The sequence below is a fragment of the Cibotium barometz genome, chromosome 25 (assembly GCF_041138505.1).
Source record: "Cibotium barometz isolate CiBa-2024 chromosome 25, ASM4113850v1, whole genome shotgun sequence".
NCBI lineage: Eukaryota > Viridiplantae > Streptophyta > Polypodiopsida > Cyatheales > Cibotiaceae > Cibotium > Cibotium barometz.
In genome coordinates this window covers 51,290,731-51,318,626 of record NC_141070.1, presented here as the reverse complement: position 1 = coordinate 51,318,626, position 27,896 = coordinate 51,290,731, and the positions used below count along the sequence as shown (strand labels likewise).

Here is a 27,896-nt window from a genome sequence, read left to right as displayed (position 1 = left end):
CAGGTCAAGGGCAGAGATTTCTCAGCCAAGAAAGGTCAAGATTTCTGTATTTTCTTTTCAGATTTACATCATTCTAATAAAGCAAATACACCATCCGTGGTGGGGGCCCTACAGAGGGTATTTGGGACCCAATACTGTGTCCTCTCCTCTCTCCCTCTCGCTCTCTCTATTTTTTGCACATCTTCATTCAGTTTTGTGCGTTAATTCCGTCTCGCGAAAAGTGTGCTGATTTCTGAGCATTGAAGTTACCGATCTGCCCCGAAGCTTCTGCATGTTACAATACAACCCTTTGTAGAGGTACAACCCTCTGTAGAGGTAAAATGCTAAAAAAAACAAGGGGGTGCTTCCACAATGGCTGGCCGCTCCTCGGAGGGAGACTACATTCTAGGGGGAGCCTGGGGGGAGGGAGGGAAGCCACACTAGGGGCTTATAATGCCAAGTGATATCACCATCCCCTACTGGTGAGGAAGGCGCCATTGCTCCAAGTACACAATGAAAGAAAGTGAAGCAAATAGAAAACACAGATGTAGGCCCAGGTACAAGACCTGTAAATGCTGGAAACTGATGTTTATTGCTGAAAACTAAGCACGAGGGAATGGGGGAAAGGGGGGTCAGCCCTTATATACTCCCCCAAAGTGCTGGTCGGCTGAATGATATCTGCTAAAATATGCCAATGCAGGGTCTCATAAAATGACCAGTACAAGCATGAAAAGTGATGTAGACCCTCTGGAGATGATATAATCCAACACGCAAGAAGGCTGCGCGGCATAGCCGCATGCAGATGGCCAATCGATTCCAAGCTGGAGTGGGGCAAACGCTACATGACTTGTGCAAATTGGTCTTTCGAATTGAGGCAAGGCAGAATACCTCAATCGTTGTTGCAAGTTCCCCTCACCGCCGGCAGAGAGGAAAGCAGTTGTGCCATCAGCAAACTCAAAATCCAAGAGCTCCTCCAAGGTTCTAATAGGCAATTGAAGGCCCGGGTCCTGTGTCCTATGCGCCCATAAAGTTGCTCATGGCTTCCGCCACAGGGAGCAGAATTGGCGTACGGATCTAGAGATGTTGGCCGTATTATAGGCTTTCTTGAAATCCCGTAGCACTCCTAGTGGATCTTGGTTGATGCTGCTGCCTCCGAGAAGGTGAAGATGTTATGTATTTGTCTATTTTTGCAAGTTATTATTACTAAAAAAAATTTCTCGAATGTCTCTATTAAGCTTTTTTTTAAATTTTATTTTTTTTAAAAATTTTGTTTGTTTTTGGTGATTCTCGTCTTTCTTTTAAAATTATTCGTAAGTTCAGATTCATCTGGCCTTATGACGGTATATATAAGATGTTATCTAGGATGCTCCTATCTTGGATGAAACCGGTCTGTGTACCATGGATGAAGTCTGGGAGGTATGGTTTTGTGTTGGGCTTTGGTGAGGTTTTTGTAGGTAGTACCCAAGAGAGTGATGACACCTCCGGTCGGTCTCCCCCCCTTGAGGATAAGATGGATCAACCCCTCTGAAATAAGCTCATGCTTGACTCCAGCCACCATGATCTCATTGGAGGCATTCTGAAAGCCAGCCAGCCTTCATGAGATTCCAGTGCTGACCCTTGCTTGGACACTTCCCCTGAGGAAGAGTTTGGAGTGCTTCCTCCAACTCATTGATGGAGAAGGGAGAATCCAAGAAAGTACTCACGACTGCCAGAATGATCGCCCTTGTGTGTTGGCAGACAGTGTCATGCCCAAATAGACTGACACGAGGCATGTTGATGTGGCAACCTACTGACCTGTCACTTACTGACATGGCAGACGACATCAGTTGACGTAAGCAATGACATCAGCAATGATGACGTAAGCAATGCCCTCATTGATGATGTAAGCAATGAGGTCAGCATGATGATGCCTGAGTCACTAGGATTGTGTTAGCAAGCTGACATCATTGATGATGTGACAAGCTGTCCAGCTAAAGGCAGCCACCTCCAACCTCCTCGACATGTGTATAAAATGGTCCCTGTGCCACACCTGTAAACGCTGTGCATTCAGCTTTCAGCTTTGAGTGATTCTTAACTTAGCTGATCACCATTCTCTCCTTCTTGCTGAAAGTGATTCTGAGCTCGTGTATACAGTTCAGCTCTAGAGTGATTCTCTAGCACTACTGCGAGTGATTCTCAACCTTGTATACATTCAGCTTTTTGCTCTTTAATACAAACACTTGTTCATAGTGTAGTCATGCTGTCCTGAACTACTCTCATGTAATGAGCTGAAATCATATGTGCCACAGAGGAGGGGATGGCACGGTGCATGGTAAAAGGCCAGGACTTTGACTCATGGTTTCGGTTGGAGGGAGTTATGTGCCATACCAAGGCTTTGGAGACCATTACACCTTACAAAGCTTGGAATGGCCGAAAGCCCTCTATGGCTCATTTGCGTGTTTTTGGTTGTCTTGCTTATGCGCTTGTGCCTATGCAACAATGCAGTAAGCTGGATGATAAGGTGGTTAAATGCATATTTGTGGGATACAGTTTGGAAAGAAAAGGGTATAGACTCTACTATCCAGCCACAAAGCAGATTTTGGTGAGTAGAGATGTTTTTGTGGAAAACTTAGTTCAGCCCATGCCTTCATGCAAAAAACAGTGAAGTGTATGCTCACAGGACATTTGATTCACTCCTACGTTTGTACAATTTGGGACATGCATTTTATGGAGCAGTCACATGCTCAATAGGGTGCTGAAATTCAGCCCCTAACAGCTGCAAATCAGCCTCCATTGGCTAAAAATCAGCCCTTGTTACAGTCCACAGATCAGTCCATTGATGAGGGTATTGTGGAGGATGTAGTGAATGAGGACTGGACAGCCATTCAGGAGTCCAATAGGGTGTCGATTTAGACACACTACGTGATAGTAAAATCACAGCTCCTTTGTCTAGTAAGACACATGCAAGTTCTCATTATGCATCTAGTTATCATGTGGATCATGCTCTCATTTTCAGCACATGCAATGACGAGGAACTTGTTTCCTTTGAGGAAGCATAGTAGAATGATCATTGGTTGCATGCCATGCAAGATGAATTTGACTCAATCCTCAAGGACACTTGATATTTAGCAGATTTTCCCTATGGCGAGAAGGACATTGGTACAAAGTGGGTACAAAGCATAAGGCTGATGATCGTATTGACCGCTACAAAGCAAGGCGTGTTGCAAAGGGTTATGCTCAAGAAAAGGGCGAGTATGATGAGACCTTTGTTCCCACATCTCGTACGACTTACCATTAGGTGTATTATCGCGTTGATAGCACATCATGGTTGGTATCTGCATCATTTGGACATCAAGATTGCCTTCTTGAACGATGATTTACATTTATCTCAGCCTCGTGGATTTGTTCAAAAGGGTTAGGAGAGCCAAGTGTGCAAGTTACGGAAGGCTCTATGTGGCCTCAAGCAGGCACCTAGAGCATGGTATGAGAAGAGTCATGCATACTTGATTGCTCTTGGATTTTAGAATAGTTTAACTGAGAGTATCCTCTATGTCAAGAGAACTTGAAATGTTTTCTTGGTCATAGTTTTATATGTTGATGACATGGTGCTCAGAGGCCCTAATGACAAGAAGATTTCAGCCTTAAAGATTGAATTACATGCATCATTTGAGATGATAGATTTGGACCTGTGCATTACTATTTGGGCATTCTGTTTCTTGAGCGTGATGATGGTATTGTCATGTTGCAATCGAAGTATACACAGAAGTTGCTGAAGAGGTTTAATCTTGAAGGCTACAAGCCTGTTGCTACACCAATGGAGACATATATCAGGCTCAGTCTCTAGGATCTAGGTGTAAGGTCTTCACTAGACTGTGCCCATGGATAATCTAACATGGAACCATTGTGGATCAAGATAGAGAATACACCTGAGAAACCATAGCAAGGTTTCCATAGACCTGAACATACACGTTGCGTGACCGTGATAGACTATGAATAGCAACTCACCACCCAACCGTAGGTTCGGTATCTCGAACCACTTCCAAGCTAGAGGTCAAATTGCCGCGAGCTTGCTAGTCACCAATAACCCCAACTTGGTGTCCCATACCACCACGCCGTTGACAGCTCCATAGCCGTGAGATCTTGCATGCTTTGTAGCCCCAGGCTACCGTGTGGCTCCTTGATCTCTTCTGTCTAGTACGTGACCCCAAGGTCACTTATATAGTAATAATCCCGCTATAAGTGGCCTACTTTAACAATACCAACCATTTTCTCAACATTTGGTGAGAATGTTATTAAGTAAGTTGAAGCTGACGTCATGATTTCGGAACATATTGTACTCCACCATTTCAAGCATGGCCCAGGCCATAAGGAGTGCCAATACCTCACGAAATTCCACAGTGAGACGTAATCAACGAAGCTGATGTCATGATTTCAAAACATATTGTACCCCACTGTTTCAAGCATGGCCCAGGCCATAAGGAGTGCCAATATGAAACCGATCCCGTCAAGTGGGAATAGACTCCGTTGGACACCCACACGCGTAATAGCACAACTTAATATCACAATTTGAAATGGACAACTTAATAACAACTTGAAATTGAAATGAGATAAATGGACACCAGCACTGGGGCTGGAACGGGCCGACCCCCCCCTCAATATATGATATATTTATTGGGAGTATTTAATAAATACAATGCTCCATGGGTTCCAAGAACCAGATGATGTCCATGTACAAATGAATACAGTACCAAACAAAAGGCTCGAAGTAGATATTCGAAGTAGAACGACCACTAGCGTGGTCCAATCTCTACGGTCGTGTGCTTTCACTGGACTCCGCGGAGAGAGCCCCACTGGTGTTCCAAGACCATGCACAAACAGGCGCTCTCGTACTAACGCTTGGCTCTCCCGATCTTAGCACCTTTGGACCGTGGTTCTCCAAGAGCTTGGACTACCCGGCACCGAACGGGTGTTGCCGTGGAGAGAGTCCCTTATCAGATTTATCACAAAATACTTTACTTAAATCTGAAAATTCACTTACTTGAAGATGGCAGATGGAAGTCCAATACCCGAGATATCTGTGTGTAGCTACTTGAGTGAAGAAGGAAGTCGTCGCCTATGGAAAGGAGGCACAACCACCTACCGAGGAGATCAGCCACCCGTTGTGTAGGTCACAGCCACCTTCTTGTGGAGGAGGGTGAAGGTGTAGTAGCCGCCTATGGATAGATTGAACAGTCCACTGGAAGCAGTCGTCAATTTGCAGAGTATAGCCGCCAACCGCCTAGATGTAGGAACACAACAGCTGGAGAATGTATACACAGACGCCTCCTGTGGTTGGCAATACAGCCTGTAAGGCTGCGTGACTGGAGGCACGCACACACAGCCTTTGTGGTCGCTTGGCTAGAGAAGTATACACAGCAGCCTGGGTGAGTATGCGCAGCTTGTGGAGATGCAGCCGACTGTAGAAGAGCATGCGCAGCAGTAGAGTAGCAGCCTGGGTGAGTTTGCGCAGCCTGTGGAGATGCAGCCGACTGTAGAAGAGCAGAAGCGTAGCCTTCAGGTGGTGGCAGCCGCCTACTGAGTAGGCAGAGCAGCCTGCAGGAAAACAGGCGCAGCCACCTGTATGGGAGGAAGTGCAGCCGCTGTGCAGGAGAGGTAGCCGCCTGTTGGAGAAGGAAAGAAGCAGCTTGCTGGTGAATACGCGCAGCTTGAAGCGATGCAGGAAAACCAAGGTGATGAACGCCGGGGATACCTACGATAGAAGTGGTGGCTCCCTTTTGTAAAGTTTGGAGGGGGATTTGCACGACTAGAGCTGGCTGGCTCCCCACGTTTGCATGTGGGTGGCCAGCTCTTGGGTGGTGTGGGTAGGTGAGCATGCACCCACCCCCCCACACACACAAGTCAAGTGTGGCTCCCCACCTTGGCCCCCTAAGTGGGTGCCCAAAGGGAGTGCCCACTTTTAAGTAAATGTGAACATATAACCTTATAAAACAAAAGGTTAGAATATAAAATATTAAACCAACATGTGCAATACACTTACCACCTGTTCACATGCACCAAAACTCGTCAGAAGACAGAGTAAACTTCACGACTCACTGGCAGGCGTCCCCGCTCAGTAAGTGACACGTCAAGCAGGCAAACACAAAAATACAAGTCATGCGAAAACAGTTTCAAACATGCAGAACATGAGTGCATGTGCAAATAGTATCATGGACATATCTCCCGTTCATGGAACAAGTACAAAATATATGTCGGGCAAAAAAATGGCACGACATAAAACATAAATCCTGGTCTTCCTATGGAGTGACAGTTCCATAGGTAAGACACAGTTCCAGGCACGAGCCTCTATGGAGTGACAGTCCCATAGGCAAGACACGGCACGAATACTGGCTCTTCTATGGCGTGACAATCCCATGGGTCGAACACAGTCCAGGTCAAGGTTGGATCAAAACGTACGTACGGATCATTCCGTACCGTACATCCGTACAGTACGGGGATCCGTACGTACGGATCGATCCGTACGCTCTTTTTTTTTTTTTTTTTTTTTTGGGTGGTCGTTTCGGGTTTTGCCAACGATAGCGTCTCGTATCCTTTTTTTTTGTGTTCGCTGCCACCGCCTGGACTCCGCCTGTGTGTTCGCCGCCGCCTGGACTCTGTCGCCCTCCCCTCTGTGGCCGCTGACGATACTGTAAGCTGTTCGTCTCTTCGCCTCCTTGGCTGGGTTCGCCTCCCTGTCCGTACATCTTCGCCTCCTTGGGTGGGTTCGCCTCCCTGTCCGTACAGCGTGTGGTGGTGACTGGTCGCCGACTACACCGTAAGCTTTCTGCTACCCTTTTCCCACCCACCCTTGCTCAGGCCCCCAAGGCAGCAACATAACTCTCTCTCTCTCTCTCTCTCTCTCTCTGTCACCTGAGCTGCACACTAAATATTATGCATTGCATGATTGCTGAATCCTGATTGAAATTGTATGGCTGTTGGCATTGTGCATTGAATTTGTGAGAGCAATCATGCCGAAGCGAGAGAACCCATACTGGAAGGAGCACACAAACGTCATTCGCATTGTGACTACTCCAGGGTAGGCAGGTAGTGGCACTCGACAATGGCAGTGCAAGTACTGCAATTTCACTCTCACGAGTACAATTACTCGTGTCATCAAGCACCTCACAGGCATTGGCACCACCAACAATTGTGCAGGGTGCAAGAGAGTGCCACAAGCATTGAGAGACCAGTTGATTGCTGAAAATTTCCCTGCAATGGGGGCAGCTGGAAGAGGAAGAGGCACACAAGAGACACAGGATGCGCTTCATGATGCTCTTCTTGGGGACTTGGCTGGTCCATCCACGCAGGTTGATGAATCTCAGCCTGCCTCTTCTGAGCAGGCATCGTGTGCCAGAAAGAGGCCTTCTGTCACACAAGATGAGAATGAGGGTGATACATATACGGAAAGGCAAACCACCTTGCCTTCTCGTGTGCATGCACAGTCTTGGGTCAAAGAAAGACAAAAGGTGGCTGAGATGGAGATTACTCGCACTCTCATAGAGTGCAATATCTCCTTCAATGTTTTGAGGACTGACCAATGGAAGAGGATGGTCAGAGCTATAGCCCAGGTTGGACACACGGAGTCATGGTCAGGGCTTGAGTACAAAAAGATGCGCACCACGATGCTTGATGAGCAAAAGGCCTTGATAGACAAGGCATTGGTGCCAGTGAAAGCAGGTTGGCAACAATTTGGTTGCACTATCATTTCAGATGGCTGGAGTGACACACGGCGACGACACATCATCAATATTCTTGTCTCTTCATGTCTTGGTACGTATTTCTTACGCGTTGTGGATGCTGGGAAGGCAGGCGAACGCATCACTGCTGAGAGTATCTATGAGCATATTCGCCAGGCAATTGTTGAAGTTGGTCCAGAGAATGTGGTGCAGGTTGTAACAGACAATGCTGCTAATTGCAAGGCAATGGGAGACATGGTGGAGGCGGAGTTTCCTCGCATTGTGTGGACTCCCTGTGCAGCCCATTGCCTTGATTTGCTTATGGAGGACATAGGCAAGCTGAGTTGGGTGCAACCCACAGTTTCTGATGCCACGAAGATCACTACATTCTTCAGAAAGAAGCAGCAGGCATTGGCTATCTTTAGGAGCCACAGCAACCTAGATATGGTGCGGCCATCCAAGACAAGATGATGCTGCCACATAGACTTTACCTTGTGGATCTGTAATTTTAGCTAATGGAATTGATGAATAAACTGAGTAACCTCCGTAGGCTCCTCTCCTGCTCTCTGAAGGCCTCCAGCCGGTCCAAGGCAGCCTGTCTGAGCATCTGGCTGATCTCCTGCAAGCCACTGGCTAGATCGCTGGCTGCCTATATGTATTTGGTGCTACACAGGCTTTTCAAATTGAGAGATCCACTATTACAGACAGTTGTGGATCCAAAGTGGAGAGATATGTATCATTCACAGACAGAGCCCACCAAATACATACAGAGACGGATACTGGATGAGACCCTCTGGACGGATGTGCAAACTCTCTTAGTGGCTTTGCAGCCAGTATTTGTACTTCTGCGAGTCACAGACATGGAGGGCTCCACTTTGGGCTTAGTGTACCACCTCTTCATGCAGATGAAGAGTCATATTGCAGCCTGTACGTCCCTGACACAGAATTGGTAAGTAAAATCTTGATTCTTGATGGCCGATTACAGAATCTTGATTCTTGAGTCTTGACTTACTAATTGCTCTACTTCTCTGTTTATTTTACTCTTGCAGCCGAGATGATATATTGGCTATTGTGGATTATCGATGGGGGTATATGAGTCGCCCCATTCATGGGATGGCTGCATTCCTCCATCCTTTCTACAAGACGCCACTTCTCTTTCATGATAGGGAGCTGCTCACCTTGCGAGATAGGTACATTAATAGTATGTATGACGTGGAGCAGCAATTGGAGATTGATGCGGAGCTCTGCTGCTGGGTCAACAACTTGGGACCCTCATTTGCTAGAGTTGTTGCTCTTAGACCAGAGGCCACCAAGCTTCCTCTTACTTGGTGGCAAAACTATGGAAGACAGGGTCTTCCACAGCTTACAGATATAGCTCTGTGAGTGCTATCTCAGGTATGTATATCATGTATATACTATGGACTATGAACTAGTCTTGTGAAGCTTATTGGGAATTGCTGAGCTCACATGAATGAAGCACTTTTTTTGAATTGGAGTGCAGGATTGTTCAGCAGGTGCTTGTGAGCGCAACTGGAGCGCTTACTCGCTCATACATACAAAGATACGCAATCGTTTGAGCACCTCTCAACTAGAGAGACTGGTCTATTGTAGGGCCAACATGAAGCTCGTACGAGCTTATCATGCTTTGGGCACCCCAAAACAGGTGAGTTTATCCTATTCATTCTCTTATGGGGATTGGCCTCCCATTTACATAGCTTTTATACTATAGTATACAAAAAGTCGAGTCGTTGACACTCCGCGTTCTCTTTTGTTTTACGTTGAATAGGTGGATCCAACACGTGTCAAGCTGGTCCCAGATCCTACCACCATTGATGAGGCAGAGCAACGGTTGAGAGAGGAGCAGGACGAGATTCTTTGCCTCCTGCATAGAGAGCTGGAGAGTGTAGACAGGCGGGTGACGAGATCGAGAGCCCGAGCTTATAAAATTCAGCTACATGAGGGACCTGCAGATGCAGAGAGTTCTGGCCGGAGAGGCGCCCGGAGAGGGAAGCTGCCTATTCAGACTCCTCGAGCACGTGCGAATGAGGCCGTTCGCCTCATTCACACTACCTAGCAGGATGATGCAGAGACAGGGACAGGGACATCTGAGGCAGCCCACCCACATGTGACCATGATGACAGGGCCTGAGTATGATGACGAGGGCAATGTCATCACGGAGGGTTATATGCTTGATTCTCCAGGGTCATCATCCTCATCGGATGATGAGTTTTGATTTGGATTACCTTAGTTTTGATTTGGTGTTGTATGGACATGGCACATTTTGTCATTATTCATAGACTCATTTTCAAATTTCATCATTTCTTGATGTGAATTGTGAGTTGTCACGACTCACTTGTGACAATGTGACTTGTCTTAAGTAATAAGTATTAAGTATTAAGTACGAGTAACTTATTAAGTACGATTGACGACTTTGTGATTCTAATTTCTCACTTTTGAATTAGTAGGTTTTTGACCTTGTTGTGTCTCTATTTCGAAAGTTTTATATGTCAATGTGGACATGGACTGAAATTTAATGTAGGTGGCTGAAATTTATGAGATTATATGTATTTTTATGTATTTTTACCAATGGTACGTATTTTTACGTACCTTAAAATTTTTTTCCGTACCAAACAACGTACAGTACGTACGGATCTGTACAGTACATAACGTTTGGAACCACCTTGGTCCAGGTCATACATGGGTGGCACCAGTCTGGCTCTCCCGTTCATAGGACACCTTCCTGCTAACACACGGGTGGCACCAGTCTGGCTCTCGTCCATGTCAGCAAAATACTGGCCTCTTCACATGAGACACTGGCCTGGCCTCAAGTGAACGAGACACAAAAATTGGAGATGGACCAAATGGTCGGCCAATTGGTGACATCCCCCCGTGCTAAACCTGTCCACAATGGTCCAAATAGCATCATTCCCATGCTGGGATCTAGGCAAATCCATAATAAAATCCATAGTAATACTTTCCCAAGGTTGCGAGGGAATAGGCAATGGCTGAAGCAAACCTGGAGGTTTTTGCCTGTCAAATTTCACCTTTTGGCAAGTTATACATGCACGTACATAAGCCTCAATGTCTTTACGCATGGTTGGCCAAAAGAAATATCTCTGAATCATGCGTGTAGTAGGCATAATACCTCTATGACCAGCATAAGGTGGAGCGTGACATTCGTCCATAACCTTTGGACGCAAATCCTTCACCACACATAGGCAATTATCCTTCATAAGATAACCCTCATTGATAACATAAGAGGCATGTGAATGACCAGCCATCAAATCAGTCCATATATGGCAAAAATCAGCATCCAAATGGTACAAATCTCGCATAGCAGATAAGTCTCCATGAGAGGCCATTGAGACTGCAACTACATAAGGCCTCTTGGATAATGCATCGGCCACCACATTTTTCTTTCCTGGCGCATGCACAATCTGAAAATGAAACATGGAAAGAAAGTTTGCCATTCTCATCTGCATCTCCAAAAGCTTTGTTTGAGATAGAAAATATCTCAAGCTTTGATGATCTGTCTTGACTACAAATTCAGCCCCAAGAAGATAATGTTTCCATATCTTTAAGGCATGAATTACAGCCAAGAGCTCTTTCTCATAGATATCCATATGAAGCTCAGCATCATGCAAACGACGGCTCTCGTATGCAAGTGCATACCCTTCTTGATTTAGGACAGCTCCTATGCAATCACCACAAGCATCACATTCAACGACGAATGACTTGTGCAAGTCAGGAACAATCAAAACTGGACCACATATGATAGCATGCTTGAGCTGCAAGAAAGCATCTTGGTCTTTTGAAGTCCATTTGAAAGTGATTTTCTTCTTTGTGAGATCATGTAGAGGAGTGGCTATCATGGCGAAATGCTTTATGAAACGCCTGTAATACGAACATAATCCTAGAAAACTACATACTTGATGTACGTTTTGCAATTCGGGCCAGTTCCGAATGGTCTCTATCTTTGCAGGATCCATTGTAACTCCATCCTTGGATACAATGTGTCTCAAATAATGAATCTTTGAAAGGAAAAACTCACTTTTCTTGGCATTAATGAAAAGTTTATGCGTCCGCAACTGTTCGAACACTGTGATCAAATGAGTTCTGTGTTCTTGCTCATTCTAGGAGAAAACAAAGATATCATCAAAGAATACTCCTGTGAATTTGCGATGGGGTCGGAATATCCTATCCATCATACGATTAAATGTAGCAAGAGCATTGGTGAGACCAAAAGGCATTACCAAAAATTTATATAATCCAAAGGCTGTCCTGATTGCAGTTTTATGGACATCTTGTGGCACCACTCGTATTTGGTGATAACCACTCTTCAAATCAAGTTTGCTAAAACAAGCTGAGTCATCAAGCTTATCCAAAATATCATCAATTCGCGGAATTGGGAATCTGTTCTTGATGGTAAGCTTGTTTAAAGCTCTATAATCCACACACATGCGGAATGATCCGTCCTTTTGAACAAGAAGCACAGGAGAGCAGTAAGGTGAGAAACTGGGCTGAACCAAACCTTTCTCTAAAAGCTCGTTTACCTGCTTCATGATCTCTTCTTGTTGTGTAGCACTCACTCGGTATGCGGGTTTGTTAGGTGGAGAACTACCTGGCACAAGATCTATGCGATGATCTTCGGGCCTTTGGGGAGGTAATTCTCCTGGCAATGTATCAGCAAAACAGTCATTGAATGCATAAAGAAAATTCAGCCTATCATTAGTCATAGCATCCACATTTTGATGATTTGGTACAAGGCTATCACGAACAAAAACCAAGTACGCAGAAAGACTCTTTTTCATTGTTTTATTAATTTGGATGTGTGATACAAGTGGGATGGAATCCCCTTCTTTGCCAGCATCAGTAAAATGCATGCGGCCTTTATGCATAAAAGAAATCATATTGGTCTTGTATTCTTTGCGGGGCTCAAGCCTATGATGCCACGGCTTGCCCAACAATTCATCACATCCAGTTAGTGGAGCAACTAGGAAATGTTCATTATCAAGGTAGCCCTGGATATGTATGCGCAACTTCCCTATCAAAGGGCTAACCTGCACCTCTTTACCAACAAAAGCAGCTTCGGCTTCAATCTGAGGTCCCATGTTCTCAACCTCAATACCCAATGCAGCTGCCATTTGCATAGAGATAAAGTTATCGGTTGCACAGTCATCAAACATGAATAAGGCGGGCTGATCGTTGATTTGCCCCCAAGCCTTGCATACCATTCGCTCTTTTGCATCATGACTTGTATTTCCTTGCACATCAGGAAGTGCATGTACATTAGCCTTGGTCTGCTTGTCCTCGTGCTTTGGTTTGCGGTCAGGGCACTGTCTAAACATGTGCTCTTTGCTACCACAAGAAAAACATTTTCCCTCCTTGGCATATTGCTCTTTTTCCTCCGGGGTTAAGCCGAATTTGTTCTTCCTTGGGCCTTGATCTTTAGATGTGGTATTTTCAGCTTTACCACTCTTGTAGGTCTCCCGGAAGTTCTTTTTAGGTGGCTGTCCACCCTTTTGAGATTTGGGACAGCCTTGTCTTTCCCCTTTGAACCTCCTTGATCCTGCTTAATTTTGAGCACCAATTGCTCCGTAGCAAGAGCAGAAGCTGTGAGCTGTTGCAAAGTATGTTTCGGGTGCAATTCAATGCCCGAACGATATGCTGGTTGCAGTCCAGAGCGAAACTGCCTTTTTCCTTCATCCTCAGTGATTTGCATAAAGGGAGTTACTTCCAGTAACACTTTCCAAAACTTGTTGACATACTGTTGCACGCTTTCATTATCTCTTTGCTCCAGCTTGTCCCACTTTTGGGTGAGAGTTTGCTCCGCATTTGGTGGCAAAAATTGAGCATAGAATCTATCCTTAAACTCCTTCCAGGTGCAAATAGGATCCTTGGTGATCTTTTCAGTGATCCACCAATGAGCAGCGGTTCCTTTCAAAAACATGCTAGCATGGCGTACTTTTGACTTCTCAGTGAAGTCCTCATCGCTAAAAGCAATGTCAAATTGTGCCACAAATGCTAACACTTTAGAAGCATCATGCTCTCCATGAAAAACATCAAACTTAACAGATTTGTCACCTGCTTTAAATTCCTTGAGCTTTCTGGCATGAGGCTCATGGTCTTCTCTTTTTCTTTTTCCCTTATCCAACGGGACAGCCCTATCTGCATGGGCTCCATGGGCCGTCATAGAAGTTTCATGAGGCACAGTGGCATGTGCTCCACGAACTTGAAACTCAGATGCATGTGACTTTCCTGCATAAGGCATTGTCTCTCCATGAGACAACTTAGAAGGCAAAATTCTTCTAGAAGCAGACCTGTCACCCTTACCATGGGATACATGTCTTGAATACATGTGACCTTTATGCCCTCCATGAGCACTAGCATACATATACCTGTCAGGTTTTGTGCCTTGTGGAGAAGATGCATGTCGAGAGGTGACTGTCACCTCTTCCTTTTGCATAAAAGACCTCAGCCTTTGAGATGCGGGATCTCCATGCTTCAAGCGGGGTGGATTTCTGAATTTCAGTTCTCCGTTGTCCCCCTCTTTGATATCACCTTTGCGGAGGAGGTAGGCAAGTGCCAACTCCCTTGGCTTCTTATGCACTTCCCGTGCCATGGACTCAAAAGTTACATCTACCATTGCATTAGCTTTCCTAGCTTCAATGGCACTTTGCACATGGGGATCTTCATGCAAAAATTTTAACTCTTGCTCTTGTGCCTGCAAAAGTTTTCTCATATGTTCCATTTCAGCCCTCATTGCATCATTCAAGCATAACTGTCTTTTCTCGAGAGAGTTGACCCTTTGATTCACTATCATTAACCCTTTCAAGGGGCTTGTGTCTTCCTCGCAGAGCATCAGAACCACGAGAGGCACTAGATGGACCCCTCGAATTAGGCACTTCCAAAGGGTTGCCTCGGCTGTCCATTGTGTTAAGTGTGCTAGAAGCGGGGTGTCCAGTACACAGGTTTGTTTCTCCACTAGGAATAGGGAAACAACCATGCTCTAATACCAATGAAACCGATCCCGTCAAGTGGGAATAGACTCCGTTGGACACCCACACGCGTAATAGCACAACTTAATATCACAATTTGAAATGGACAACTTAATAACAACTTGAAATTGAAATGAAATGAAATGAGATAAATGGAGACCAGCACTGGGGCCGGAACGGGCCGACCCCCCCTCCCCCCCTCAATATATGATATATTTATTGGGAGTATTTAACAAATACAATGCTCCATGGGTTCCAAGAACCAAATGATGTCCATGTACAAATGAATATAGTACCAAACAAAAGGCTCGAAGTAGATATTCGAAGTAGAACGACCACTAGCATGGTCCAATCTCTACGGTCCTGTGCTTTCACTGGACTCCGCGGATAGCGCCCCACTGGTGTTCCAAGACCACGCACAAACAGGCGCTCTCGTACTAACGCCTGGCTCTCCCGATCTCAGCACCTTTGGACCGTGGTTCTCCAAGAGCTTGGACTACCCGGCACCGAACGGGTGTTGTTGTGGAGAGAGTCCCTTAACAGATTTATCACAAAATACTTTACTTAAATCTGCAAATTCACTTACTTGAAGATGGCAGATGGAAGTCCAATACCCGAGATATCTGTGTGTAGCTACTTGAGTGAGACACCAGATGTAGCCACTTGAAGAAGGAAATCGTCGCCTATGGAAAGGAGGCACAACCACCTACCGAGGAGATCAGCCACCCGCTGTGTAGGTCACAGCCACCTTCTTGTGGAGGAGGGTGAAGGTGTAGTAGCCGCCTATGGATAGATTGAACAGTCCACTGGAGATGGAGAAGCAGCCGTCAATTTGCAGAGTATAGCCGCCAGCCGCCTAGATGTAGGAACACAACAGGTGGAGAATGAATACACAGACGCCTTCTGTGGTTGGCAATACAGCCTGTAAGGCTGCCTGACTAGAGGCGCACACACACAGCCTTTGTGATCGCCTGGCTGGAGAAGTATACACAGCAGCTTGGGTGAGTATGCGCAGCCTGTGGAGATGCATCCAACTGTAGAAGAGCATGCGCAGCAGTACAGTAGCAGCCTGGGTGAGTTTGCGCAGCCTGTGGAGATGCAGCCGACTGTAGAAGAGCAGAAGCGTAGCCTTTAGGTGGTGGCGCCTGCTGAGTAGGCAGAGCAGCTTGCAGGAAAACAGGCGCAGCCACCTGTATGGGAGGAAGTGCAGCCGCTGTGCAGCCTGCAGGAGAGGCAGCCGCCTGTTGGAGAAGGAAAGAAGCAGCTTGCTGGTGAATACGTGCAGCCTGAAGCGATGCAGGAAAACCAAGGTGATGAACGCCGGGGATACCTACGATAGAAGTGGTGGCTCCCTTTTGTAAAGTGTGGAGGGGGAGTTGCACGACTAGAGCTGGCTGGCTCCCCACGTTTGCATGTGGGCGGCCAGCTCTTGGGTGGTGTGGGTAGGTGACCATGCACCCACCCCCACACACACACAAGTCAAGTGTGGCTCCCCACCTTGGCCCCTAAGTGGGTGCCCACTTTTAAGTAAATGTGAACATATAACCTTATAAAACAAAAGGTTAGAATATAAAATATTAAACCAACATGTGCAATACACTTACCACCTGTTCACATGCACCAAAACTCGTCAGAAGACAGAGCAAACTTCACGACTCACTGGCAGGCGTCCCCGCTCAGTAAGTGACGCGTCAAGCAGGCAAACACAAAAATACAAGTCATGCGAAAACAGTTTCAAACATGCAGAACATGAGTGCATGTGCAAATAGTATCATGGACATATCTCCCGTTCATGGAACAAGTACAAAATATCTGTCGGGCAAAAAAATGGCACGACATAAAACATAAATCCTGGTCTTCCTATGGAGTGACAGTCCCATAGGTAAGACACATTTCCAGGCACGAGCCTCCCTATGGAGTGACAGTCCCATAGGCAAGACACGGCACGAATACTGGCTCTTTCATGGCGTGACAATCCCATGGGTCGAACACAGTCCAGGTCATACACGGGTGGCACCAGTCTGGCTCCCGTCCATGTCAGCAAAATATTGGCCTCTTCACATGAGACACTGGCCTGGCCTCAAGTGAACGAGACACAAAAACTGGAGATGGACCAAATGGTCAGCCATTTGGTGACACAATACCTCACCAAATTCCAGAAGTGAGTCTCAACACCAGAGCTTTGCTGCTCAGCATGTATAAATGGTTACCAGACATTTCGTAAAACACACCTCAAAAACATTTTGGAAACGTTCAAAAATGTTTTGGGAACATTTAAGAAGATTGCTCTTGCAAGTGCATGCGATAAGGATGATGGTGTGTGTGCAAAAGGAGAAGCAATGTATGTTTATTATTTTTATTATTTCTAATAGAAAAAAGATTGCGGCTGAAAAACCAGTAAGTAATGTTTTTGATATGTTTTGTACATTTCAAAAGGTATGAAGAAACACGTTTCATTATAGCTATGCATGTGTGGCATTGGGATCACAAGGCTTGTAGTTAAAGCCACCCTGGTACTAGTTTTATTGTGTGGGGAGTGTTGTTTGGGACATGGAAATAGGTCTGGCTCTCCGCTATGATGAGGTCAAAGAGGGCCTGATGCCAGTGCAAGTTTTTTTTTGGTTGTTTGTATTTGTGTGTGTAGAAGGAGCTGAAGAAAACCAAGTAGTGTCTTTGTGTGCCGTCTGCAGGGAGTAGCTTAAAACTGAAGAATTCATTGCTCTCCAAATGTTGTTTGTCTTGTGTTTTGGACAGCCAATCTGTTTGACATGCGCAATGTGGGTGTTGCAACTCCAAGGGTAGCGGAGTGGATGGGGTTCAAGTGAAGCAAGGAGTTGCATCCTCTCAAGATCAGGGCCTAGAGGCCGAATCTTTAGCAAGCATTTGAAGCCATTTCTCTATATTGAAGAAGCATATGGCTGGTCTTGGGATGAATGCCAACATATCCCTTTGTATGAGATTGTGAAAGTAATATTTGTTGACAAATGTTGGGATAGCTTTCAAGCGACCACATTGTTGCTACATGGAGAAAGAGGAACTAAGGGCGTTGAAGAAGGCATAGCGTATTGTACTTGGTGGGATATTGAGAATTTAGTGGGATGAGATTTCAAGGTAGTGGTGTCTATACAATTAGATGTTGTAAACACTTCTTAAAATGAAGAGTACTATTTTTATAGTGTTAATATTTTTTTCTTTTTGTTTGAGGGCCAATTGTTCTAATGAGCAAGCATGTTTGTGAGTTGCATTGATTTGAGTGCTATTTTTGATTGAATAGGTTGATATACAGGTTCTTGTTAAGTTGTATTCAATAGAGACTTAAATTATATGTGAAGCGAATCTTATGTTTATTGACTTTTACCACTTCTCAATGATATCTAGAATATCAAATATAGTTTTAAAACGATCAAGAGATGGGTGTAGATGGTGCAAGAACTTACAACTTGCGCCTGATCTCATGCCAACTAGTGACGCTAAAAATGGGTCTTCATATATGCAATTGTAATAATATTGCACTCATTTCTTAGCAAAATGGACGTGTGGTTCCAACACCTTCGCCCTCATTTGTGAGGACTAGAGGGTCCTTCCTTGAGTCTAATTAGAAACCAAGCTTAGGGTGTACAAAGGTGTAGAAGACTCATGTAAAGCTATAGGAGGACAAATATATGTCTTGTGAGTTTTGATGGTAGGATCAAACTTTAATGATGACCAAAGGCAGACTCATGATGTACAGATATCATGTAAGCAAGAGTCAGTTCCTTTCGAGGCAAGATAGAAGTTCTCTTTCTTGAGGGTCAACATTGAGCAAAGTGACACGTAATCAAGATACAAGGTCGAGGCCCATTTCTAGTTTTTGAAAATTTAGCACTAAGTCCTCAACCATTGAGTGCTTGAAAAGTATGGAAGTGTGAAGCGTTTGAAAGTGTGATTCTTTTAGAGGGTAATATGAATCTTCTTTGCACTAGCCTAGTTTTTGTTTGAGGGCCAATTGTTCTAATGAGCAAGCATGTTAGCGAGTTACATTGATTTGAGTGCTATTTTTATTGAATAGGTTGATATACATGTTCTTGTTAAGTCATGCAAAGATGTTACGCTTAAATTATGTGAAGCGAATCTCATGTTCATTGACTTTTACCACTTCTCAATGATATTCTACAACATCAAGCATGGTTTTAAAACGATCAAGAGATGGGTGTAGATGGTGCAAGAACTTAAAACTTGCGCCTTATCTCATGTCATGATTTTCATTATCATTATCATCCAATCCAACTAGTGATACTAAAAATGGGTCTTCATATATGCAATTGTAATAATATTGCACTCATTTCTTTGCAAAATGGACATGTGCTTCCAACACCTTCGTCCTAATTTGTGAGGAATAGAGGGTCCTTCCTTGAGTCTAATCAGAAACCAAGTTGAGGGTGTACAAAGGTGTAGAAGAGTCATGTAAAGCTGTAGGAAGACAAATATATGGCTTGTGAGTTTTGATTGTAGGATCAAACTTTATAGAGGCAACAGTTTTAAGGGAAATCAATGATGACCAAAGGCGGATTCCCGATGAGTAAGCAAGAGTTTGTTCCTTTTGAGGCAACATAGAAGTTCTCTTTCTTGAGAGTAGTTGAAGGGTCAACATTGAGCAAAATGAGACAGGTAATCAAGATACAAGGTTTGGCCCATTTCTAGTTTTTCAAAATTTGGCACCAAATCTCATATTCTTCAATTATGGAAGTGTGAAGCATTTTCAAGTGTGATTCTTTCACGGGGAAATATGAATCTTCTTTGCACTAGCCTAGTTTTTTATAAAGTAATTTCTATCTAGGTACATGCATTACCCAAAGAAACTTAGGAGTGCTCTATTTTAATGACATGTGGCAATGGGAGAGGAATTGTGAAAAAAAAGTGGATGCTTATGACTAGTCAAAATGCGAAGCATGGTTTGTGAGATTTAAATATTGTCGCTTGCATGCCAACATGGAAACGAGGTTCACAAGGGGACTTAATAGTGAGCAAGCCACAAATCTTCTCTTTCTTGCTTGATTAAAGAGTTCTTTTTATATAAATTATCTCAAAGAGATCTCAAATAATGAAGTGTTGCAGGAGTCTACTTCAAAGGGAAAGACATTATAATTTGAACTCACAATAAATCGACCGAGTGTTAACCGCGTCGTAGGCTAATATAGTTTCACCCACTTAACCTTTTTAGCGTAAGGTACTTTGCTAGCTTACGCGCTTGAACGGAAACCTATTTTTTGTAAGACAGTGTTGGACTTTATAAAACGGTCTTATGATAAGCTTCACGCTAAATAGGGAAGTCACTAACTTTGTGTTTTGACTAGAACTTGTGGTTCGGGATTATTTTTAAGTTATGTCCGGCCTAGTGTAAAAGATAGTCACTTGTATATAAGTCATTTTTGTCACTTGTTTATAAGTCATTAAGCTCTATTCTTCCATCCATTCTTGGTTATTAGGATCACCCCATATTGCCTGGTGTCAATTAGGAATATTGTTTTGGAGGCTTGGATGTGTTTGGTTTGTTGTTTTTTGTTTTGTTTTGAAGTTAGGGCATTCTATTTTCATATCTTGAAAGGGAAAAACCCTAGTTTCATTTGCCTTTTGTATAGTTTGAAAGCTCATAATGCATTAATCTTGTCGCATTAAGTCTAGGAGTATCTTAGCATTTGTGATTGGAAGTGGAATCAACTCCAAAAACATATGCCTCGAGCTCAAATAGGTGTGTATTAGAGTGTGTTGTTCATGCATTTCATATTTTTCATGTATTGTTGGAATTGGTAGCTTAGAAGCATGCAAAATCAACAAAAAAAGTTTAAAGAATACTTAGTTGCTTGCATAATCACCATTAGCTAGGATTAGAAACGTTAATCATCTCCCATCGAGTGAGAAAAAAAAAGGTTCTTCAAAAACCAAAAAAAGTCGAACAAAAAAAAAAACGTATTCTTCATAGCTTGAGCAGAACAAAGGTGTTTGTTTTAATAATGAACCCTAGGTACTTGTACACCAACTTGCTACCCTAATCTTAGGGCTTCCCTAGCCTTGCTAGTTTAGGTCCTAATCCCAAGGATTAGTATTAGTCACGTAACACACTTCCCCTCCTTAAACATTTACTCTTAAATGAGTCAAGGAACCGATGTTTCAAACTACCCTCTATCTTCCAAGTTAAGTCCTCCTCCATCCTATCTTTTCGCTTACTTTTCCACTCGAGGATCAACTTATCCTCTCCCTGAAGTCAACAATGAACTTCGGCTCATGTGGAACAACCTCAACCTCTAGAAGTTCTTCACGTACGAGTAACAACACAATCCTCAATCCCTAGTTTCTCCTTGAGTCTACTCACATGGAAAACTAGGTGAACTCGCACATTAGGATGCGATTTTATAGGCCACCTCACCAATCTTTTTCAAAATCTGGTAAGTTCCACAATATCTAGGGGATAATTTTCCAACCTTCCCTTGTCTAGCTCCATTCTTGATTCTGGTTGTCTTATACTAGAAGTTGATCCTAAATTCCTCCACTTCTATTATTTTATCCTTCCCTTTGGCTTTTGTCTATCTAGAATAGTTGTAAGTCGCACCTCTTCATGCATATTTGCTTCATTCGTCTCCACTGAGCTTAGTTGATCTATTGACACTTGGGCTTTCTTTTTTTTAGATTATCTGATATTTTTTAGGTTTTTGGTCAGCAAGTATTCTTGTAATTCATGGGTGTGATCTTGAGTTCCTTGCATACACAAAACGGTAGCACAAGCACACGAGAGAGATGAATGAATGATTTTCTTTTCTATCTTCTTACTTCTTTACAACTATAACATAAAGATAAGAGTACATACTATAAGGGAAAATACTCTCCTACTAAAACTTCCAAGGTCGGTCCATAGTATGAACCCTACTATATGAGTTAGCACTATAACGATGCCATAACTCTAGTAAAACTAAAATGTGTCACAGTGTGTAAACCAATTGATGGTATATTAACCTTAATCTCACCAACCATGCCAGTGGCATAAGTGTGGAGCTATCATCCTAGTATATCATCTATATCCATAGCTCAAAGCTAATGGCTAGATTTGATGGAAATGGAGATCTCATTCAATATTTCAAAAAGTTGGAACAAGTCTTCGAAGCTATGGGAAGGATTGATGATCCCACCAAGATATGCTTATTCAAACTTTTCATTGAAGGCAAAGCGAGGTAGAAGTTTAGGTTAAATATGAATTTGTATTTATATGTATCTACACATGGCATGCACTCACCCGTGTACTTACATATGGTTGTGTACTCCCACATGTACTCACATGATGATAAGGGGATGGATATTTGAACAAGCAAGTAAGCAAAGGACTTCCGACGCGACAGAAGAGGAGAGGACAAGAATAACACGACATTATTGCAAAAAAGTTGTTTCTTATATTGCAACATGCAATTGTATGATAGCTGGATTCTCACCAACTTGAGACATTGTGTCATGCCATTTAGCCTAATAAATTTCCCCGGCCACATTCCAATGCTTGATGTGTCTAGCCTTCAAGGATCTCCTTTCAAAGATCCTGGTCGACGATATATGCGTGCACTTCAAGTCAAAAGAGCATCTTGCTCATCTTTGGCTAGTCTTCGAAAGGTGCTAATGCATCTCATTAAACCCACTCAAATGTCAATTTTGGGTTAAACATGGTGTCATTCTTGGGCACATCGTCTCTTAGAATGCACCCCTAAGAACGGCATCTCCAGTCATGAAAACAATATCCGCGTGATCTTAGAGTTGCCACCACATGTCAACTCTACAAAGGGGTGCAAAGATTCATGGAGCTAGGTTAAGGGTGCTCTCATCCACCAATGGTATAGTAACCATTCCAAAGGGGATCTCGAGTGTCGTGGTCCTTCTTTGCCAGCCTACTGATGATGTAATCCATGGGACAGCAATCTATCCCCTCTTGAGGATGATGCTCTCTTTTAATGTATATGCGTAGGGGGTCACATAAAACTTACATGACGCAAGTTTAGATCCAATTAGAAACTCCGCTTCAAAACAAGCGATGGTTATGGATGGTAACAAGTCATTTCCCTTGACAATACATGGTGCATGCGCTCTCTTCTTCTTCTTTCTCACCCTCTTGCATGCCTTCTGTTGAATCCTGATTAGCTTGATGGTGGATGCTTGTACGATTAGGATTGGTTTGTGCTTCCTTCTTCTATAGAGTTTCACTCCTCCACCTCTTGCTTGGAGTAGGATTGGTTTGTGCTTCCTTCTTCTATAGAGCTTCACTCCTCCACCTCTTGCTTGGAGTAAGCCAAGTCAAAAGATCTCCCCTTACTTCCATCAAGGAAAAGGAAGCTCTCCCTCCACACCACATTCGTGCGACAGAGCTTTCAAATGTGACAAAAGAAAGGGGATTCGAAAAAGGAGCTAGCGTACCCACAACGGGAATTGCAACTTGCAGCCCTTCGGTGAAGTGTATCAAGACAAGACACCGAGCTAAACACCTTGTGTGAATGTTACGTGGCTAATCAGGGCTTTGGATCCCCGCTTGCATGGAAAAGTTCTTAGAGCAAAGATCCCACTAATTTTAAAGAGGCTCTTCATATTACTTTGAAGAAGGAGGCCACTCTTCATATTGAGTCCACATTCCAATCTTCTCGGAGTGTGCCAACCCCACCACGAGTAGAGATAGCCTCAATACCTGAGGTACAAGCTCCATCCTTCTTGGATCATAACCTTGCACAACTTATGGCAGAATTTGCTGATTTGAAGTTACACTTAGTCAATGCAAGGCCACCTAGGGTGGATAAACCTAGCGATAGAAGTAGTGTCACATGCTATGAATGTCAAGAGAAGGGGCACTATCGCACTGAGTGTCCAAAATGAGGAAAAGAGAGGATAATAGTTTAGCACTTTTAGAGGAAACATGCTCAGAAGAAGAAGAGGAATCATTGATGCCATTAATGGCAAAAGGGGTCGTAAAACTAGGAGTCAAGAAGAAGAAGAACAAGAAGATAAATCTGAAGAAGAGGAGAAAAATAAGAAGAAGAAGACGTCATCTAGGAGAAAAATTGGACAATCTGACTTTCCTCTTGGACAAGGATCTCTTGGTTATGACCTCTTAATAGATCTTAGGGAGAAAACATCACAAATCACATTTGGGTAGCTTTTGGCACTCTCTCCAAAGCTCAGAAAGGAATGGGGTAAGCTGGCTAAGCACAAGGGAATCTAAGAAAAAGAAGAAGAGGGATAATGGGACTCCTATGGCTCAAAAGGTGGATATTGATGTAGGAGATGATGTGCTTTTGTGAGTGTGATGTCATCATGAGGGGCAAACAATTTCTAATGTATACATTGATGGAGGTGCGTCAATCAATGTCATGAGTGAAAAAACAATGAAAGATGCTGATTTAAAGTTGTCTTCTACCAACTCTCCCTATCGCATCAAACTTGCTGAAATACTAGGGTGAAAACCTTAGGAATTGTCAAGAATTTCGGAGTGGATGTATGTGGTATTTCTATGCCTACAACTTTTCAGGTCATTCCTACAAAGTCTGATGCTAGGGCTTACCCATTGATATTGGGTAGGCCATGGCTTCGCCAAGTGAAGGCAATTCAAAAGTGGGAGAGAGTTGATCTTATTCTACAAGGTGAGAATAAGAAGGTCCACTACAACATCAAGAGTTGTCACAAGAAAGTGGTAAGAGGTGAACCTTCAACTTCCGAAAGTTCAGAGTCAGAGTCATCCGATGAAGAGGAGACAAGTGGTAGCTCCGAGGATTCCATCTCAGAAGGGGAGGTGGAGGGAGTTGCATTTGGTCTTTCCCTGGGAAGGGATTGAGGGGATGCTGAAGACAATGGAGCCTTGGAAGGGGAAGCTTCTTCAACCATGGTGGAGGAGTATCTTGGCATATAGGTGGAGAGGCCAAAGGGAGGAGTATCTTGGCATATAGGTGGAGAGGCCAAAGGGAGAGTTTTCTTGAATCTTCCTTGCTGTGAGAGCCTTGGTAAAGCGGTAAGGAAGAGGATTAGGTATAATGGTGGTGATGAAGACTTGACCCAAGCCCTTGCTCTCGGATTGATGAAAATTGGCATGCTTCTATAAGTGCCATTTGTATGTGAACCCCTACTCCTACTCTTCTATTGTAAGCTATTTCCATTTTAGAATCTAGTTTGTGGTGGAGGAGTATCTTGGCATATAGGTGGAGAGGCCAAAGGGAGAGTTTTCTTGAATCTTCCTTGCTATGAGAGCCTTGGTAAAGCGGTAAGGAAGAGGATTAGGTATAATGGTGGTGATGAAGACTTGACCCAAGCCCTTGCTCTCGGATTTTAAACTTGAGTAAGGGGGTTGGAAGAGCTTGGCTGAGAGATTGGCAGGCTTCAATGCTCTACATTAACTTCCAAGTGCTCATAACTCATGAATTTGTATGGGCAAAGATTTGGCAAGCATTGGATATAATATTGCAATTGAATTTCAATTGAGTTATTTGCAAAAACAAAGGAGGTGCTGTTTGATTTTTTGCAAAAAGCATTTAAGCAAGGAACTTGAGGTTAGATTTGGATGCCCAAGATACAAATTGATGTGGTGCATGTCTTTAGATGGGCCTGAGACATTACCAATGCAAAGGGGAAGTGAGGATAGCAATTAGAGAGAATCTTTACAGTTTTCTGCTGCGTTGCTAGATGCTAATTCAGTCTGAGAGGGTTAGGGATGTTTTCAAGGTGTTTGCAAAGCTTCATTCTACTCTCTCCAAGGGCTACATTTAGAGTCCTCAAGTGTTTGATTTTGACTCCGTTTACTTCTCCAATCAGCAAAAGTCTATCCGCAAAGATAAAAGGGGAGCCCAGTCATAAACAGAAAATTAAGTGGCAAATTTGAGCATGTTGGGACTTGCACATACCATTAGCTTCCCGACAAACAAAGGGCTCTTAATTTTGGCACCATTGAGTCAAACGACCATAGTTGACCAGTCAAAGAGGTCAAAATAAAGGATAGTTGTCGGTCAAATATGGTTAAGGCATTGACATGATGCATAGGGCTTGTTAAGTGAATTCCATCAAGCTAAAGACTTCCAAAATCGGCCTCCATTTGATCGAGTTTTGGTCACTTTGGTGATAAAGTTGACTTTTTTAAAAAAAGTCAAAACAAAGAATAGTATAAGGTTGACTAAGTCAAAGTCAACTACATGCGTGGATAGAGCATTGAAATACCTCTCTATAGAGCCAAGGATCATTCAATTTGGAGTTTGGAAACCCTTCCACAAGTTTTTTGAGCAATTGAGATGACGTCGAAGGTCAAACTCAACAAGGGGAACTATAAGAAAGCTCTTGAGTACGAAGCAGGCACATCAGAAGCAAAACAAGAAGCAAACCAGGTTGCTCAAGGAGCCTTGTAAGAAGAAATTGGTGGCAACACCAACGAAGGGATGCATCAAGAGAAAAATGTTCCACAAATACCTAAAGAAGGCGGGAACATGAACATGAATAACATGATTAATCTCATGCAAACTATGATTGAAAGGATGAACCAAAGATTTCAGTTCATGGTGAGCAAGTTTGACTCTATGAGCAAGGAGTTTCATAATGGAATCTCGAACTTGAGGCAAGATGCGGATAAAGGCAAAGGGTGGACCTATGTTGCATCCATATGCACCAAACACTTTTCCACCAATGGGGCCACAAGCTTATAGATCTTTTGCGGGACCTTCACATGGAAATGCATTGCATACTCCTCCGGAACAAGTATGTTTGGTATGCCTATGCATGGTCCTATGAATGGGGTTTCATCAATGCAAGGGAGAAATGTGGACAAAAGCAAAGGCATAGTTTTGGAAGAATCAAGGGTGAATGGAAATTGGAATCATCCACACATGAGTGGACAACACTTTGATGATATGGGTCATCATCCTTCACACATGAGTAGTCATCACTTTGATGAGATGGGTCATGATTTTAATGGGATGGAACCTAATCATGGTAGACCTCATCACTTCAATGAGTTTGGGGGAAATCATGTTAGACCAATGGAGCATAGACCACATGTTCATCATCGAGGTGGTGATGAAGATGAGTTTAAGGGAGTGAAGGACAAGTTCACTTTTACCAAGTTCAAGGGTGAAGGCTCAACCAATGAGGAGCTTGAAGAATGGATTGACAAGATGGAGCTTTACTTTGAACTTAGTTCTTATAGTGATAGGGCGAAGGTTTTGTTTGCTACTTTGCATCTAGAAGGTTATACCCATGCATGGTAGCAGCACTTGAATGCTCATGGCACTACTTTCAACCCTCAATAGATCAAGGATGGTGGAGAAATGGGATGCTCTCACTCAAATGGGCAATGTCAAGGACTGTGCAGAAGTTTATGAAGTTCTCACTTCGTGTGGAAGGCTTGAGTAAGGAGTAAAAATTGACGGAGTTTATCAAAGGGTTGTAAAACAACATCAAGGTTGACGTGGATGCTTAAAGGCCCGAAACCATCAAGGAGGCCATGCTTCTTGTGGAGATCTATGAGACAAAGTATACACATGCTAGTGGATCAAGGAATGGATTTAGGGCTGATATTGGGACTTCAACTTTGGGCATATCTTCAAGTGGAGTTGCTATCACACGGCTCCTCCTAGATTCCCAACCGTCTATGGAAGAGGTGGAAGAGGAAATTTCAGATTTGGTAACTCTTTTCCTCGACCTCCCAATGGTAATGGGAAGCAAGTTGATGTGAAAGCATCTAACAAGAGCAAGGTTTTTAGAGAAGATCGTATTAATAATTTGAAGGAAAAGGTTTTGTGCTTCAAGTGTGGTCACAAATGGAACAAGGATCATTGGAAGGTTTGTAAGGCCAAGAAGATGACCCTAAGTATGATTCTCACCATGAAGACATTAAGTAGGATGTGGATGAATATGAGGAGTACTTTGAAGATGCCAACAATGAAGTTGGGGATGTAGAGAAGGATGGTGAATTTCCTTTTGATCCGGGTGGATTAAAAGGAGAGAGATGTTGACTATGATGATGGGTTACCATTGCCTATGTGTGCTTATCATGGACAAAGATAATATGGCTACTCTATGCAATATTTCATGGTTGCAAAGGAGAAAATACATTTGGTTGAAGGCATTCATTAATGGAAGTGTGGCACCTGTTTTGATTTGATAGTGGAAGCACACATAGCTTTATCAACACCAAATCCATGTGTAGTCTCAAATTACAACCCATAGCTTTATCTTTGTGGCATGAGGTTCAAGT

At 43.5% G+C, this 27,896-nt stretch overlaps 1 protein-coding gene and 1 pseudogene across 2 annotated transcripts in view; both read left to right on the top strand.

Annotated features, from left to right (window-relative positions):
- The window catches only part of LOC147624703 (Isochorismatase family protein), a 68,145-nt gene extending 50,295 nt beyond the window's left edge, over positions 1-17,850 (top strand). The window contains exon 5 of the mRNA XM_086819739.1: positions 17,423-17,850. Coding sequence (XP_086675865.1) covers positions 17,423-17,493 — 71 coding nt within the window. The 3' untranslated portion in view covers positions 17,494-17,850. The remainder of the gene's footprint in view (positions 1-17,422) is intronic.
- Positions 6,948-10,100, top strand: LOC147624704 (uncharacterized; annotated as a pseudogene). Its single transcript, XR_015269121.1, has 4 exons — positions 6,948-8,142; positions 8,319-8,619; positions 8,720-9,333; positions 9,457-10,100. The product of XR_015269121.1 is annotated as an uncharacterized LOC147624704 (transcript).
- Positions 17,851-27,896: the final 10,046 nt, after the last annotated feature.